Source organism: Plectropomus leopardus, chromosome 24, assembly GCF_008729295.1.
Source record: "Plectropomus leopardus isolate mb chromosome 24, YSFRI_Pleo_2.0, whole genome shotgun sequence".
NCBI lineage: Eukaryota > Metazoa > Chordata > Actinopteri > Perciformes > Serranidae > Plectropomus > Plectropomus leopardus.
This window is the reverse complement of record NC_056486.1, coordinates 14,036,030-14,053,209: the sequence shown is the minus strand read 5'-3', so window position 1 is coordinate 14,053,209 and position 17,180 is coordinate 14,036,030. Positions and strand designations below refer to the sequence as shown.

The 17,180-nt window shown below is 38.6% G+C and overlaps 2 protein-coding genes across 2 annotated transcripts in view; both read right to left on the bottom strand.

The window, feature by feature from the left end:
* xirp2a (xin actin binding repeat containing 2a) overlaps positions 1–7,219 on the bottom strand; it is a 59,936-nt gene extending 52,717 nt beyond the window's left edge. Inside the window, exon 1 of the mRNA XM_042512874.1 lies at positions 7,007–7,219. Within this exon, the coding sequence (XP_042368808.1) occupies positions 7,007–7,219 (213 nt within the window). The remainder of the gene's footprint in view (positions 1–7,006) is intronic.
* A 112-nt stretch (positions 7,220–7,331) lies between these two features.
* LOC121962613 (outer dense fiber protein 3-B-like) lies at positions 7,332–15,453 on the bottom strand. Its single transcript, XM_042512825.1, has 9 exons — positions 15,418–15,453; positions 14,607–14,722; positions 14,317–14,518; positions 14,126–14,214; positions 13,317–13,438; positions 13,079–13,219; positions 12,803–12,996; positions 11,382–11,536; positions 7,332–7,414 (listed from the first exon to the last, which is right to left on the bottom strand). The coding sequence occupies exons 2-7, from the start codon at positions 14,716–14,718 to the stop codon at positions 12,904–12,906; spliced, it is 759 nt and encodes a 252-aa protein (XP_042368759.1). The 5' UTR covers positions 14,719–14,722; positions 15,418–15,453; the 3' UTR covers positions 7,332–7,414; positions 11,382–11,536; positions 12,803–12,903.
* Between the last annotated feature and the right edge of the window lie 1,727 nt (positions 15,454–17,180).

Below are 17,180 nucleotides of genomic sequence, written 5' to 3'. Positions count from 1 at the left end.
TGAGATTTGGGGGTATTTGTTTTATTTTTCTGAATTGGATTTTGGCAATCATTTAAAATCTTTTGGGTCTTTTAAAAAATAAATCTGATTTAGATATTTTGGCAACTATTTTAATAAACACTTTAAAGTCATTTTCTTTTTTTTTTCTTTTTTTAAAATATAGTTAGTATAGTTTTCTGAATTGGGTACTTAATTATAATTAATTATTCAAATAAATATTGACATTATTTCTTCTTGTTCCTTTTTTTTCATTGTTTTGAATTTTGGGGTGTTGTTTTTTTTCTCCAGATTATTCTGAATTGGGTATTTTTACCTTTTTTTTAAATTTTATTTCTACAAGATATTTTATGGACTTTTTCATTGCCTTTACTTTTGATACTTAAAGTACATTTTCCTGATTATGCTTATTTACTTTTACTTCAGTAACATTTTAAAGCAGTATTTTTACTTTCAAAATTACATTTTTATACTGTGGCACTTACTTAAGTAAAGAAATGGAGTACTTCCTCCACTTCTGATTGTGACTTTTGAAAACATCTCATTTAGGCGATAGAGCAAATACACTTAGGGGGAGAAAATGATCTTTTAACTCCACTGAGCCAGATATAAACAAGAGTGAGTCAGTGAGTCAGTGACAGTGACGATACAAGACATGAAAATAAACCAAGGCAACTTTCCAGACCTCCAGTGCCACTGAATGCATTCAGACACCTCATTTAGAGTCACAGAGTGCTCCGCCTAAAAAAAGTTCCCCTCTCCCTACTTAAACATGTTATCCTGTTAGCCAGGTGTGACCAGCTTTACCCTAAAGTCTGAAATCCTTTTAAATTCTTTTATGTTGTGTTAAATTTACTAAACACATCAGAATTAGATATTTCGCCAATTATGCAAATCCTGATAATCTGACTGGCTCAGACGCAAGAGAAAAGACAGTTTAAGACACCTTCAGGCGTTAAAAATGAACTCCAATTAACAGCAGGTGATTAGTAATTGTCTCCCTGTGATGAAGTCCTGATTAAGAGCAGAGCATTGATCCTCCCTCTCACACTTTGGCTCATGACGGCTCACTCGCTCAGTGTCACAGATGCTACACTGCCACCTGCTGGCCAACAGCAGACATCACAACATGAATGAATGCCAAGTCAAGTCATGAGTATTAGAAACATTTAAGTTACGTAACTACTAATTTATGCGTGCACATTTTAATGAGCTGGTGCAGAATAATGGGAAGCTTTCTAAAGTGCAAACCCTCTTGATCAGTGGCCTATTTCTGCGCATGTGTGTCAATTACCCAACAGTGTGTGCATCTGAGAACCCCCCTGCATGATGGGAAATGACACCACAGCACAGTGTCACCTCATCTGTCTCGTGCGTGTGCATCAGTATGTGTGTATTCCTCCCCGTTTGCACAGTCGCGACCAGAAGGTCGGTTAGATGTTGTAAACACAAGCCCGCGTCCCTGGAGGATTGGCGTGCTTCACAAGTGGAAAAACACGCTCTTTGCACTCAGGATAAACCGTTGCATCACATCTGCGGACACAACGCCGAATGTCCTGTCTCCCACTGAGGAGCCACAGCCGAGCGACCACCTGGGAATCAATCAGTCACTGTTATGGCTAGCCGTCCAATGACATCGCACCGTTTAGATAAAATGAAACGGGGCGCAGAAAGAAAAATACAGTGCATCATCAAATATTAAACTTGGCCTTACAGATGAGATGGAGACAAGGTCGTGTTTTATAACCAGCCGGCTGCAGAGCTCTAGTCTGCTTCTCTATCTGGGAATCTGGGAACGCTGCCCACATGCTCCATTAACACTGACTACGGGCTTTTTTTCCCTCTTTTTTAAGAAAAGATAGGAACAGACTACAAGCACTCATGATACAATGCCAAGTTACAGCATGTGTTCCAGTGCCAGAGTGTGACACTCAGACATTTTGACCAGCTGTACAGCCTGGTATTTAAAAAAGAATATAAATAAATGATCTTTTTCCCCCCAGGGTGAAAAAAAAAGAGAGGAGTCAGTTTGGGAGCAGAAGAAAATATGCATGAAGTGAATCCGAATAGAAATGATTGCAAAGTCAAATTGTTTGCCGCTCCTTTGTAATTGTTCTTGTTCCCGGATTTCTCTGGTAGTCCGTGGTTTCGGGTTGATTTAGCTGTAGTTCTGGGTGCAGTTGCTTCTGATGTTTTACAAATTAAATCCACTGCAGACTCGGTGAGTTCACTGACGTCGTCGGTGACATCAACAGTGGCTGCCTGTAATGCGTTTCAGGCTGATTTCAGACAGGAGCTTGTGTAGGTAACAATAAAGTGCAACAAATTAGACATACAGCTTGCAAACAGGCATATTACTCTTCAGTCCAACAGCAACACAGCCAGCTCAGCTTCGGACTTGCAGCTTACTGTTTACATAAGAGCTACGTGGTTACGTTTTATCTGAAGGCTGGCGTGTGCCATAGTGCTGTAAAGCCTTACGCACTTCTCACCAGAGATCCGCAGCTCGCTGGCCAAGTTACATGTTGATGAAAGCAGGAGACCGGGATGCTCTGTGGGAGTGGGATAGATGCCACTCTGCCTAATCAAAGTTAATGTGCTATTGGATCAGCTTCGCTAATTGTGAGGTGGAAAGGCTGCGGTGTGTTGCTTTAACGTTGCACCGACACTAACAGAGTACTAAAATGCCACCAGCGTTTACATAATCATACTCTGAAATGTTTCGGTGTCATTTTGGCACACTGAACTGCCAACTCCATCTAATATATCATGCTCAGCTTCACCACACTACAGACTGCATGGGCTGTAGCTGCTGGAGGAGGGGGCCAATCACACGTCCCATTGAATCGAATAATGCGCGTGGTGATTGACTGCGAGCAAAGATATACAAATACAGACTTTTTTTAAAATCTGAGTCAAAAAAGGATCAAATGTAGATATCTGTGACTGAAGAAGCTGTGAGAGTACTTGGTACTGGGTTATTTCGGTCGATATTTTAAAGGTATCAAGTACTGATATACAGCCCCGGTGAGCAGGAATGGGATGGCACCTCGCTCCCACTGCCACAGTCGACTTTTCTTACCATAAAGCAAACGCCTCCTCATTTTCTGATGCAAGAAGCCTCTGCTACTGATATGCTGTTGTAAACTAATATGGACACGGGAATCTTCAAATTTACCATCATCAACGCCTGTGCAATGGCTGTTAGGCTGCTGATTCAACAAATGGATCAACAGCAGCTGTTCTTTATCTTTTCCATGATGTTTACCTGGCCAGTTAGCAGATGTGCTGCAGCACACCAGCACCGTCCAACAGCAACCGCAAAAAAGCACCACCAACACTTGCAAAATAAGACAAAAGAGCATAAATTTGCGTCATTCAGTTTTCCAAAAGGAGCAGGAGACTAACTCCCATACTTCTATTTGAAGTCCACTACAGACTAAATACATGCTTTACACATTTAAAAAGAGAGATAAAACAGAGACTTATGGTGCATACTGAGATTGAACTAAAACAGCTTCAGTCGATTTAGTAAATGCCTGGTCATGATGTATCTGACTTCTCCACTCCCAGTTTGGAAAAACAGCAGATATAGTACTTGAAGCTACAATAATTGATTTTTTGGCCACTTGGGAAAGGGAAGACAAGCTGTAGACACAACACTGATATATTATCACCTTTCATGTTACTGTGTTACGCATCCAGCAGTTATAAAGCAACATTAACAGCCCTCTCGATGAACAGAAAACCCAATATTTACTCTCCTTTTAGTTCTGCTTTTGGTCTGAGAAAAAAATGCTTTTGAGCTGCTAATGCTCCACTATGTTCACCAGCCACCGTGTCTGTCTAATGTGTGGCGCTGAGCAGGTAGTGTACAATGTGTGTTAGAGCTTCTTCAAGGAAAACGGTGGCCTGATGTGGCTGGAAACAACACTAATGAGAGCACTGAGCATAAACCAAAACAGGAAAAGTGCCCACAAACATCAAAACAATGAGCTGAAAGACAAAAAGGCTTTCTCAAAAAAAAAAAATCCTGTCCACACAGCAGTTATAAAAAAATGTCTGTCCAACTGAACGCAAAACACAACTGAGGTGCTGTCAAGAATGCCGAACCAACAGGTGGCGTTAAAACCCTAAAGGGCCGTCGACGCTTTAAGCACTTTAACTGTAACGCAATAACAACGTCAGCATCCACACTGATGGACTAACACGTCAGAGCGGAGCACGCGCGACAGGAAGTGGGAGAATCAAACACTCTTTTACGAGAGCTGTCGTCTTTTGCAGACAAGTTTCATTCATCCTGTGGTATGAACATTAATGTGCCGACATTCTGGTGATGGGAAAAGAGGACATGAGCAGAGACAAGTCCAACTTCAGGGATCCCGTCAGTGCCAGAGACCGTTTGGCTGGATGTCTCTGGTAAAATGACTTTTCTGTGTAATCTGCAGCCCAATAATAGGTAACACAGCCGTTAATAGCTGTGACTGAATGATTATACCGTGCAAAAGATTCTTCCTAAATCCTAAATGAAAGAGATCAGCTGCAATTAAAAAGCCAATATTGTAAGCGCTCCTGGCACTTTATTTTGGAGAAAAATGTCCCTGAATTGTAGTGATGACACCCAACACACTTGAACACTTTGAAATGAGAGGATTTGGATCTAAATTCAGAATTCGTTATGTAGCCTCTAAATCATCATATTAAGGTGACGTTTTTAAATTAACACGAGACACTAATCAATTATTGATGACTAAATTCACACGTATAAAAACAAACAGAAAACCAGTAAAATAGGGCACAGCTTCCTGCATCCTTTTCAACATAAAAAACAGACATTTTGTGGTCCAAATTAGATGTTAGGACGTGACGTCTAAATAAGACAGACTCCAATTGGCTGTTAGTATTTCTATCGTTCATGAAATCGCTGTAGGAGTATTCAAAACGATATCATTTGCCACTTTCGTTGTCTTTGTAGTTGTAGTGTGGACTCCACCATCAACTTGAAGTGGAGCTAAAACTATCTTTTTATAGTTATCACGATAGTTATAGTTATCAATTTTGGTGTGGATGACCTTTCACCCTAAAGCCACACAAAGAGGAAGGAAATATTGGGCAATCAAAGCCTGAAAAAAGCTATCATCGGAGGGCGTCCTGGAGCGGCGACCTCCGTAGCACATTCAGACGTCCTCCCCTGTACGTTTATGTGTAAATATGTAAAAAAAAAATCCTGTTATCACAGTTATAGTCAGCACTGTTTGGACCACATCCACCATTGCATTAAATGCCACCTTGTTTATGGCGCCTCACAGAGGGGATAACGTCGTGCACATTTCAAGGCCAGTTTTCCCAGTCTACTTATTTACTATGAACTTTATAAACAAACGAGCTCATAAAAGTGACCGTTTGTCAAAAGCCTGAGAAATTCTCCTCATGCTGAGCTGAAGATAGGAGAGCTTTACACACACCTGATGCTTCTTGAGATACTGGAATGTTAAACAGCCATAATAAAAGAAAGTGGAGCTCTTATCTATCGAGGCTGTTATGGCTCAAGTCGCAGGAGCCCAAACACACGTCTGATGGCAAAAAATAAGCAAACATTAGCCTCAACTACTGGACTGAAAGCAAAAAAAAAAAAACAGACTTAAAGGGGCCGTCTTTAGTGCACGGCTTTGGTGATGTGGATCATTAACCACAGTAATCTGCAAAATGTTTTCATCTCAGGAGCCAGATGTGATTTAACTCCAACGGATCCACGTCTCTGCTCTGTTTCAGGCCTCACGGAGAAGCTTCGCGTTGCTTCCAGCAGCAGCTGCAGCAGCCGACGTACCAATTACAGAGTTATTTTTAAAATCCTGCTTAACCATAAAGCTCCCCAAAATAGGTCTCAAATAACCGGGTGTCGAATATCAGCAACCCAGTGGCCCTGCACACATGCAGCCAGCGTGTATCTGTGCCATCAGTCAGTACTGGCACACGCTGGGAACCACATTCCCCATGATGCATCAGCTCTTGCAGATTTTAAGAGTTTGGATGAAGAGAAAGGTTTCCATGCACCATCATAAAGCTCACTGTCGTTGGAAGACTTCGAGGGGTTAGAGTTAATGTCACAACCACATGACGAGCAAAAAGTAGGTCACTTTTTGTCTCATCGTCAGACATTTGGTAAATGGGAGGTTTTCTCATAATGACTCGCTTCACTTCCAACAGACTTAGATTTTCCTCTCAGAGAAGCCAGCTGAGACGGAAAAAATAAGCGGGAGAGAGAAGGCCACCCTCCTCTCTGGCACAGAGATGTGTAATGTAAGCATTTTTTCACCAGAGTCTACGAAATGATGGAAAATCCCAAATTACCAACGAGTGAATCATATTGAAGTAAATGGAGAGATAAGCAACATCCTGTTATGGCTTTATCAAGGGCGTAGGTTTAGCTTCAACATTGGAGAGGGGTCCTTTTGAGCATCAAACACTAAATTTCCTGCTTTCTGGTGAATATTTATGCATCATTTTCCCTTTTTCTGTATCAATTTATGGTGTAAATGTCTTTAATTTGGTCAAAATAAAAGTCCTCTGCTATTTCCATGTTTTACTGGGGGACAAACGCATATGTTCCATATATTGAAGGGAATTTGTCCCCCACAAATCTACACCTGTGTCCATTATATCCAACAAAATGTCATCAGTAGGGTCAACGAGAAGAAGCTACAGCTTACAACAATGAAATTTACACAGTTTACAGTTACACCATTCAGAAACTCGATCCGTTTTGCCTGAGGCATGACCTGGCAGTCATGTCACCACTACTGACTTTGCATTTTCAAGTTTCTTTTAAGGTTGCAAAAGCTTTTCTATGTGTTGCATCAAACCCATCCTTCTATGCGACACAATCACACAAAGTGCAAAGCATGGCAGTTACCTAACACTCAATTTACCTCTAGCAGAATGGGATTTCATTGCACAAAAATATACAGTTCATAGGAGAAAAATAAAAATGCACAGTGGCAGTACTTACTGTGTTTGCCACAGCAGGCTGCTCAAACATCCTCTTCAGGTTATCAAGTGGGATGTCAAACCTCTCAATCCTCTTTGCAGCCTGCAGGTCCTCTCTGAGCACTGGCTCGTCTGATGCCTCCACCTGCGGCCCGGAGGGACTATGGGAAACGTAGCCCGAGGTCGAAGACACCGCGCTCGCCACCTCCTCTCCATTTCCTGATTGAATTTCCATTGTTGTAGACTGAGAAACCGTATCTCCCCTCTTTTCCCTTCAGGCTGGTGCTTGCAGAGGAAGTCTATTGTGTGAGGTGAATCAGGAGGAAGTGGGGGAGAGAAAGCGGGTGAGGAATTGAGATGGAGATGCAGGAGTTGTAGGGGTTCCTCTCTGTCTGGGAGGCTCTCTGGGTCGTGCAGGCACACTGAGTAGCTGGGGGAAAGAGGAGGAGAAAGGAAAAGTTCACAGGGGAAGTTTTTCCCTCTCTGCCCTGCTCTGTAATTACTCATGCATACACAGAAGCCTATGTAAACTCACATGTGGGCTCAGAATAGCAAATTGAGATATGAGTTGTAAGAGCAGGCCAAAGGGGTGACGACAGAGGAAAGGAGAAAGAAGGAGTGGCTGCCAGAAAAAAAGGAGGAAAGAGGAGGGAGAAGTTTTACTAAGTCTAGAAAGTTCACCCTGAAGCTTTGTTTTCTGCAGATCCTCTTTAACCCTTTGAAACCTGAGTGAAATGGCTTGATTTCTTTGACAAAGATGGGGAGAAGGCTTAGTTAAAAGGAAATGACCCAAAATTTGCAAGAATTTAACAAGTACAATAAAATTACCTGAAAAACAAAACAATAAAACAAAGTAAAATTCAATTTAAAAATAATAATAACAAGAAACAAAGGTTTAAATAAAAGAAAAGTGATACCAATCCATTATAATAATGTATGTTTTTGACATTGGCTTTTTTTTTTTACCCAACTAATCGAACTTAACTAATTTCTTTAACGTGGTTTTGATAGAACTCACACAAATTTGCTCAGGATTCAAAGGTTTAAATAAAAGAAAAGTGATACCAATCCAAGTTTCAAATAGTTAAGAGCTTTAAAAAAAGAATTGATTACTTTACAAATTAACATTTCATGAACAAAACATTTGTTCACTAACAACATATTATATATATATATATATATATATATATATATATATATATATATATATATATATATATATATACACACATATATATATATATATATATATATATATATATATATATATATATATATATATATATACATACATATATACAATTTAAACCACCCAACAGGATATAAGTGGATGCTTTAATTAATTTCATTGAATTTTTTGTTTATTTTTTCAGGGACAGGGCACAAGTAAAAGAAGCTAGTCGAACCAGAGTTAGCTAGCAGCTAATTAGCATCTTTTGTCCTTGGCCTATTCCATAAAAAAACAACAGTAAATCCACCAAAAAGACAGCAAAACCCATAAAAGTCAAATAAATAAAATCATGAATACAAAGTAATAATTCACACTTTTGTGCTGACTTTAGCCCAAGCTAACAATGCATAGCTTCCTCTTTAAACTACGTTTAGCTTAACTGACCGTTAGCAAACTAGTTAGCTCGGAAATTTTTCTTTTTTATCTTCTGGACTGATTTTCCAGATATCCAAAGACATTTGCCAAAAAACATTTCACTCAAAGAACCTGATTTGTTACTTAAACTTTAAATTTCTCCAAGAATGAACAGTATATAACTAATTTGCTAATTTGCTTATAATTTTAGTTACATCTTACATTAACAAAATACTTAAAGAAAATGCCCAAATATAACTTTTACTTGAACATTTTCAAAACATATATATATATATCTTAAATGAGGTCAAACTTAAAAATGTGCAATAAAAATTTACCCAAAACTATTAATTTATGCAAATCTTACAGCTTTTTTATATAAATTAATAAGGTAAATCCCTGTGTGTGTTTCATAGTTGTGTCTATTTTATTTTATCTTTTATTTTATTTATGTCCTTCTGGTTTGCACCTATTTGTGTCATTATTATTTGTAAAAAATTTTTTATTGACAATTGAATGCACTCTTTTCAAAACTATTAATTAAAAGTTTGGGGTTTTTTTTTTAAAAAAAGAGCATGCAAGTCAAAATGTCTCGTTAAGACATGAGCCACTATGTACTGAGTTTGCCATTTTGTAATATTTTCTGCATGTAGTGAGACAATTGATAGCCTATGTAACAGACTCAAAGTATCTGATAATGCATCGTGAAAAGTAGTGTACAACCTACAACTGACGGTCACTAAAGACACAGATACAGATGTTCACTTATGACCAGTTTATCAAAAGGCAAAGCAGATTTTATGATTGCCAGCTTTTAACCCCCTTCTTTTTTTTTTTTTTTTTTTTTTTTTTTTTTACGCTGTCTTTTCCTCCTCAGTTTTTGGGGTCCACAGTCCTCTGTGTCTAATGTTTAGACTAAAAATTGCAAAACCTTACTAAAACCCATATTTTTATGAAAGAGCTAAAGTCTTCCTGCTGTTTTCCACAAAATGGCCTAACACGTTCCACGAAAGCCACAAAATATAATAAATTACCATAAAGCACTGTTATCACACCAAGTTAGAAGACATTTTTTTAAAAATAAATGTTTTAATTGAATGGTTATTGGAGTAGTTTAAGGCAGCTTGAATGGAGCTGAGTGAAATGACCAAAGTACCATAAAAGTAACAATAACTTTTGCTGTTAAATAGTAAAACAATGTAATTAACTTTAAAATAAGTAATAAAAATGAGTCATAGAGTTTAAGTACCTCAGCGGACACCAAAAGTAAATACTGTCTTATTTGGTGTGATAACAGTGCTTTATGGTCCTTTCTGCATTTTGTGGCTCTCATTAAGCTCAGTTTGTGGCAAAAGGCAGGATGACCACTTTATGAACCAGTCCTCCACATATTCAATTTTAAAAAGGTCAGAAGAGAAAGAAAATACCGAAAATGTGTTTTTTGTGTACTGCATTTACACATTAAGCATTAAGGACTGTGGGACCCTAAAAACTGAGGAAGCAAAGCCAGCATCAACGAAAACAAACAAACAGGGGCTGGCAAATGATAAAATGTGCTTTGCCTTTTGACCAGTTGGTCATTAGAGAACATCTGCAGGCATTCAGGAAAACAGATTAACAGCTTTTTGCCTCACCCATCCTCCCTTAACACCAGGTCTGAGGCGGGTAGGAAAGCTCATTATTCCTGAACAAATCAAGGAAGGCCCAAAACAACTAACCCCGCTGGCCTGCACTGCACCCATGATGGTGGATATATTGTTAATTTTTCACTAGCCACACCAGCACTTCCTAGGGAGTGTTTTCCTGCACTCAGTCCTGGCGAGAAAGGGGAATTTAACACGTTGACTCGGCATCCTCTGTGACTCACATTTCGGCTGTTTTCATCCCGCGTGACTCTCACTATGTTGGAGGCAATAGAGAACCCCAGGAATGAGTCCTAAAATGCCAAAACCTGTGAGCACTTCAGCACCTCTGACTCAAAGTCAATGTTTTGTTTTAATGTGTTTTTTGTTTGAAGCTTTAACCCTTGATTTGATTTCTCTCAAAAATATGAAAAGAAGGCAATGAGCAACACAAGAAATGACCCAAGAAATTAGTAAAAAAAATATATATATTTTTTTTAAAAAAGGACAAAAACAGAAAATGATCTGGAAAAAGTGCAAAAATAAGATAATAAATAATAAAAAAAAAAAAAAAAAAAAAAAATTAATGTCTGGAACATTATTTAAACAAATAATTATTTTTTAAAAAAAATTAGATAAAGTTTTTTTTGTATTTCCCTGTTTTTTTTTTATCCTTTTCTAATTATTCTCTTCATTTATTTATTTTTTTTTTATAAATCTAAGTTACAGGTTATTTCCCTATTACCTTAACTATTTATATGCAGGATATTTTTTGCCAATTTGCTGATTGCCTTTTTTCCAGTGTTTTTGAAAGAAACCATACCACTTTGCCCATGTTTCAAAGGTTTAAATGCTTGTGAAAGGTGAGAAAAACTGACATTGATCCATGCTTCAAAGGGTTAAATAAGGTCTGTAGATAAGACAAGCTTAAGAGACTTTCACATTTTGTTCTGAGACATAAAATACGACAATAAATACCCCACTGTAAATTTTGAGGCTTTTAAGTATCTTAAAAAAAGGCGGTTGCAAACAAGGGTCAAATAAGTCTACAGAAGCCGAAATTTTCAGCCTCGTAGTGGTGGTAAAGTGGGGCAATGGCATTTAGGCTCCAAAAATCCTTAAAATGGTGTTAGCCTGTGAAGATTACCATGCTGACCAAAACATGTAAGCGTCATAAAACATTCGTTTACCATAGAGATTATTTTCTGCACTGATCCAAAATCCAGTGGAAAAGTCCCATTGGCTTTTTGGTGAAGGAACCAGGGCGACAGCTTCCGGGCTGGTCTACAGAAGAATCCCGGGGGAACTCTGTGGGGCTTTGTTAGCTGGAGTCGAAATTTCCCCTCTGTCATATTCACACGAGAAAGAGAAGCAGGGGTCAAGTGATGGAGAGGACTGACAGGGGAAGCCAAGAGAGATTGACGGCTTAGTTACAGGATCGGGGACGGACAATAACAGCAGTAACAAGCCTGAAACAGTCAGTCAGAGCGCCACAATAGAAACATCAATACAGCGGGAGAGAGAGAAAGGAAAGGAGCTGAGAGGCAATCCAGATAATCCAGTCTTAATGAATGAACCGTCATGATATATGCATCTGATAGTACTTTGGAGGACACAGTATCACTCCAATTATACCAGTGGCAGATACATTATTCAGGGAGGACCAAGGGTATGTGTGTCACTTTCAGCTGGATCCTGTGTCCATTGAGACCACTCAGTTTACAGCAGTTACTCACGTATACACGGAAGAATGCAATTTCATGTCGGATTATTCCATTTTGATAGCTGTTAACTTCCCCCCCCCCGATGTTATTTCATTTCTGCAACTGAAAAGGTCAATTTTGAGAGAAAATAGGACGCTAAGGACATGTTCTGGACTAAAGGAGTAGAGGGGATTTTCCGTGATATGCATCTTGGTTTGTTGAATAGTGAAAGTAGATACACACACACACACACACACACACACACACACACACACACACACACTAACACGTTGTTTTAAGTGCGGGGCTGAGTGGAATTCAGTGTGAGAGCGAATATAATGCCCTGTGACACAGAGCTCCAGCGCAGTTTTTCTTTCATACAATAAAACCATATTTCAGCCCTAATTTACACTCTAAGAGACAAGCATTTTTTTAATATTTCACATCATACAAATTATATTTAATTATTAAATAATAATTGTGAATTTTTTAAAATATTTTTATCTATCTTTGTAAAGTGTATTTAAGTAGAAAGGCACTTATAAATAAAATGTATTATTTATTATGTATCTATCTATCTATCTATATGTGTGTGTGTTACATATACAGTATATACAGTATATACTATATATATATATATATATATATATATATATATGTGTGTGTGTGTGTGTGTGTGTGCGTGTGTGTTTTTTAACAGACCCCAATATAGGTTCTTGTAAAAAAGAAAGGAAAAAAAAAAAGTTTAAAAAAAAGCTTGTACCAGCACGCACGCACGCACGCACGCACGCACGCACGCACGCACGCACACACGTGTATACAGAAATGGTGAAAAATCCTACTGATACATATTTTAGTGATCATAACCCACACAAAGTGACATTGTACTAACACAGCAGAAACTGTACCTGTAGCAATAAAACCTGATATCTGAGCAGTGTGCTTGCTGTGCTTTATTGTGCTTTACGCCGTGTGGATTTCCTGTTAAAACAGGACATCCTCTGTGAAGTTATTCTGGCACATTTTCAATCAGGGGTAAGATGTAATCGGAGTGACGCAGTCCGAAGGAGAAGCTCGGAGCTTTTGCTTTTGTAAAGGTCACCTATAGAATAAGAAAAATGTTAGTGACGGATCAAAATGCAAAATATTGGTGCTTTTATCAAAGCCCAAATTAGGTTTCTTACCTGCTCAGGATAGTGTGCACCAGGTCCTGGTTTCTGGGTGGTTTCACCTGTTGGGAAGTTGCGGCCCGTCATGCTAAACTGGGGAGGCTTTTTGCTGTAAATACATGGATCTACTACTTTATAGGCAGCAGGGCCAGGAGTCTGCGGGGGGGGGGGGGGGGGAAAGAAAGAGAACAGGAGGAAATCAGAGGAGTTCTCGATTTTTTAAGTAAATTGTTTTTATGACATTCACATGTACCTTCTTCAGATCCTCACTGAAGCCTCCAGTTTTGCTGCGGCCAGAGAAAGAGTAGGTGGGAGCTGTACATGTGGCCACAGTTTTGCTGCCCAGCACCGGGGGCAGAGTGTAGGAGGCTGGACCTGCAGTGTGAGTGACAGGAGACAAGTTTAATCCATGTGCCATGAAACCAAATAATCCACAGTTTAACCCTTTAAACCTGACCAAACAGCAATTCTCGTACCGTGTTCGGACGCCTTTCACAGGCTGCTGGACCCTTTGAAAACTAAACCAATTGGTTTCATTACTTTCAAAATAAGACACACACATCCCTTAGTGGGTCCTGGATCTAAGAGACAGATATCTCTTTACACTTGATTAATTTCATAAATATAAGGAAGAAAAAAGGAAATGACTAATTTGGCAAGATATAACCCAGAGATTGCAAGAAATCAGGAAAAAGCGTCAATAAAATTACCTAAAAATTAGTTTAAAAAAAAAAAAAAGAAAATGAAAATGAGGATTTCTCCAGAAAGGTATATTTATCATTACAATAATAATATATTAAGTATTGTATGACAGAAAAAAAAACTAATAAAAAATATCAAATAAATATTTTTTTTTTTATTTCATAGCGCTACTTAAAGGTCATTTTCTTCTTTTTTGTGCTTATTTTTGGGTTACTTTGTTTTTTACATTTTTAACTTATTTTTTGCTCATTTTTTAGGGTTGTGTCTTGTTAAGTTGCCCTCCTCCTATATTTTTGAATGAAATTACAACAATTTGCTTAGGTTTTAAAGAGTTAAAGTTGAAACCAAAAACCACGTTACCTGGCGTTTGGATGATGTTGAATTCTTTGCATCTCCCAGACAGAGAAAAGGCAGGAGCCGAGCGGAAAAGACCGCCTTCTCTGAGTGCTCTGGGGAGTATTTACCTGAAGCACCAAAGAAATGTGTATGAAAACACTGCTGACGGGCTAACGCAGCGACAACAGTTTGAGTGTGTGAAGGGGCCGGCTGACCTGGTCCAGGGGCCTGGAAGACAGCCGGCTCCTTTGGACGGCTCTGGAGAGAAAAATGCAGGCGTGCCGTCTCGGCCCACTCTGGTGACATTTGAGGGGATGAGGTAGCTCGGCCCGGGGGAGCTCTCACACCTGCTGCTATGACGGGCCCCAAAGCTGAACATCGGCGCTTTGAGTTTAGTTGGATCATGTTGAGAGGAGCCTTTAAGGAGGAAACAGGGACAGAGGATGTCAGTCATAATAAATAATAATAATAATGGTTTTGGTGATGAAAAAATCTTTGTCTATACCAGTGAGTCCCGGCAAACCATACTTAGGCCCTGGACTACCATAGAGGGCCGCTATGGGCCCTCTGGGCCTGTGGGGCCTCCAGTTTCCAACCCAAACTTCAGCACTTGGCATTGTCCTGAAAGACAGATGGATTGTGACCAAAAGTATACTGATAAATTGAATTTATCCATATACTTATAACTTTAATTCAACAGCAGTGTTAAAAATAAACAAAAAATGAAAATGATCGAAACTGTTTTTTTTAATGTCCACTGTGAAGCAGATTTGTAATTTTAGTTAATCTTATCACTTTATATGTAAATATGTAGCTAGCTAAATAAAATATTCAAGAATTTAAAGCAAAAAAAAAATAGAAAAATGTTCAAAGAAAAACATCAAAACATCCGAATGATGTTTTAAATTTAGAATATTAACGTATGGCTCTGTGTTTTTGTGGTTTATTGCATTAATTTCCTTCACTTTTTGCCATGTTGTGACTATAAAGCAGCAGGGTAGCTAAACACAAATTTAACCTGCAGGCTGCAATGTTTGTCTGTTAGCTCTTCTGTACGTCGCAGCAGTGGAAATAACTGCAGTAGTTACTGTCACTTGTTGAAGCCGTCTCATGAAATTTTGGGTAAGCTGCAAGCTAACTGTCTGCTGCAATAGAGGCCTACAGTTTATCGGTCATTTGTGGGTAAAGTTTAACTAATGCTGCACTAAAAATCAAACAGCCGCTGTAACAAAACCGCAAGAGAACATTCAGATCAATGACTTGCTTTCACTTTAGTTCAGTTAGTAACTTAAAATGAAAAAATATCTATATTTTACCTGATATTTCTGCCTCCTGCCCTTGTGTTGTGCGTATTACGGTCTGATCTCCGGAACTCAGCATGTGAAACGAACCCAAACACAGATTGTTTAATGCTTGTTGTCAGCTTCACTATGGAAACGCTGCCGTGGAGACATCTCTCTGACAGGCATGTTTAATATGTGCTGTGTATGAATGTGAGCGTCAACAGAGCGGGTCAACTGAAGGAATTCCCAACCGTGTTATGACAGAAAACACAGTATGCAGATAGTGTGAATGATTTATGAGGCATGAAAGGCTGACACAGGCCGCGGAGTCACGCTGCGGACACTGTTTGGATTTAATCTGCTGGCACTAAGGTGCAGCTTACATGCGACTGAAATTTAACTTTAAGGGACTGATCAGTTTTTTAAAGTGGGGCTGTATGAGGTACTTAATGCCATGTTAAAAAAGAAAAGTTAAAATATTACGAGAATTAAGTTGCACTTTCAAGAATAAACTGGTAATATTATGAGAAAAAAGTCAGAATTTTATGAGAATCAAGTTGTAATATTATGAGAATAAAATCACAGTTTTAAAAGAAATTAATTCAATTTCCTGGACATTTATTATTAGCAAATAAATAAATAAAAATTAAAATAAAATAAAATAATTGGAAAATTTATTATTATTATTTCAGGTGGTTTTCTTTGTCACCTTTTACTAATTTCTTGTAATTTGAGGTATATTTCCGGCCAAGCAGCTCATTGAGCTTTCCCTCATGAAGGATATGATGTCTCTTGATGTTGCGCACAATCAGGTGCACATAATGAAACACCACCAATTTTTAAAATAAAAGCTCCTCATTTTGCTCTGATATGGACTCTGCTCTTCAAACCAGGGACAGATCAGGACACAGTGGGCACAGATATGCAAAAGGTGGCCTACATAGGAGCAAGACACATAGACTTTGTGTTGGTTTTGCTCTTTTTTTGTTGTTTTTGTTCTTGTTTTGCATGTTTTTGTAGTTGTTATCCCTGTGGGGCTTTAGAGAGCCTTTCTGGGTGAAAACATTGTCTGCTTCTATTAAATAAGATAAAACGAATTCTGTTTGCTCCCATGTTGAATTCCTGGTCGAGGACTCCAGACGATTTTATTTAAAGGACAGGCTGAAATATGATCCCTCGGATAGATAAGAGCAAGGAAGTAACTATTCTTATTTTGTTTTGTCTACACTGTCAGAAAGACGTATTTAGAAAAAATCAAATGTTCCAGTAAACCATTAAAAAGATGCTGTCACTAAATCCCCTCAATAATAGTTTAACATCTACTTACAGAGCCAAAAGGTCCCTCTGGTTCCCAGGAAAAAGTCTGGAAAGCCAGAAAACACAGATCAACATTTCACAATCCTGATACAGATCCAGCCAGAAAAACTACTCACGACTCTCGCCAGGAAAATCTGTCACAGCTCTCCACACATTATTCATTCCTGTTGGTTTGTCGATATAAAAAAGGAACAGCACGCTCTCTGATTCCCACTCCTTTTCAGGCAAAAATGACATTTTGTCAGGCCTTTAGAAGCCTGTTGAGGCTACACCATTATATTCCTGAAGAAGAACGTTTTTGAGCTATAAACTTTCAGTAAAAGTGCACTAGTCAAAGTTTTGTCAACACTACCTCGAATGCCTGTGCATAATGTGAAATGAGTCACTTGTAATGATAACCCCACCGTGAATGAACTCATGTGAATCCCAGGCATTTTGTTAATTATCTAAGAAGCCCAATTCTGACAAAAGAACAGGCT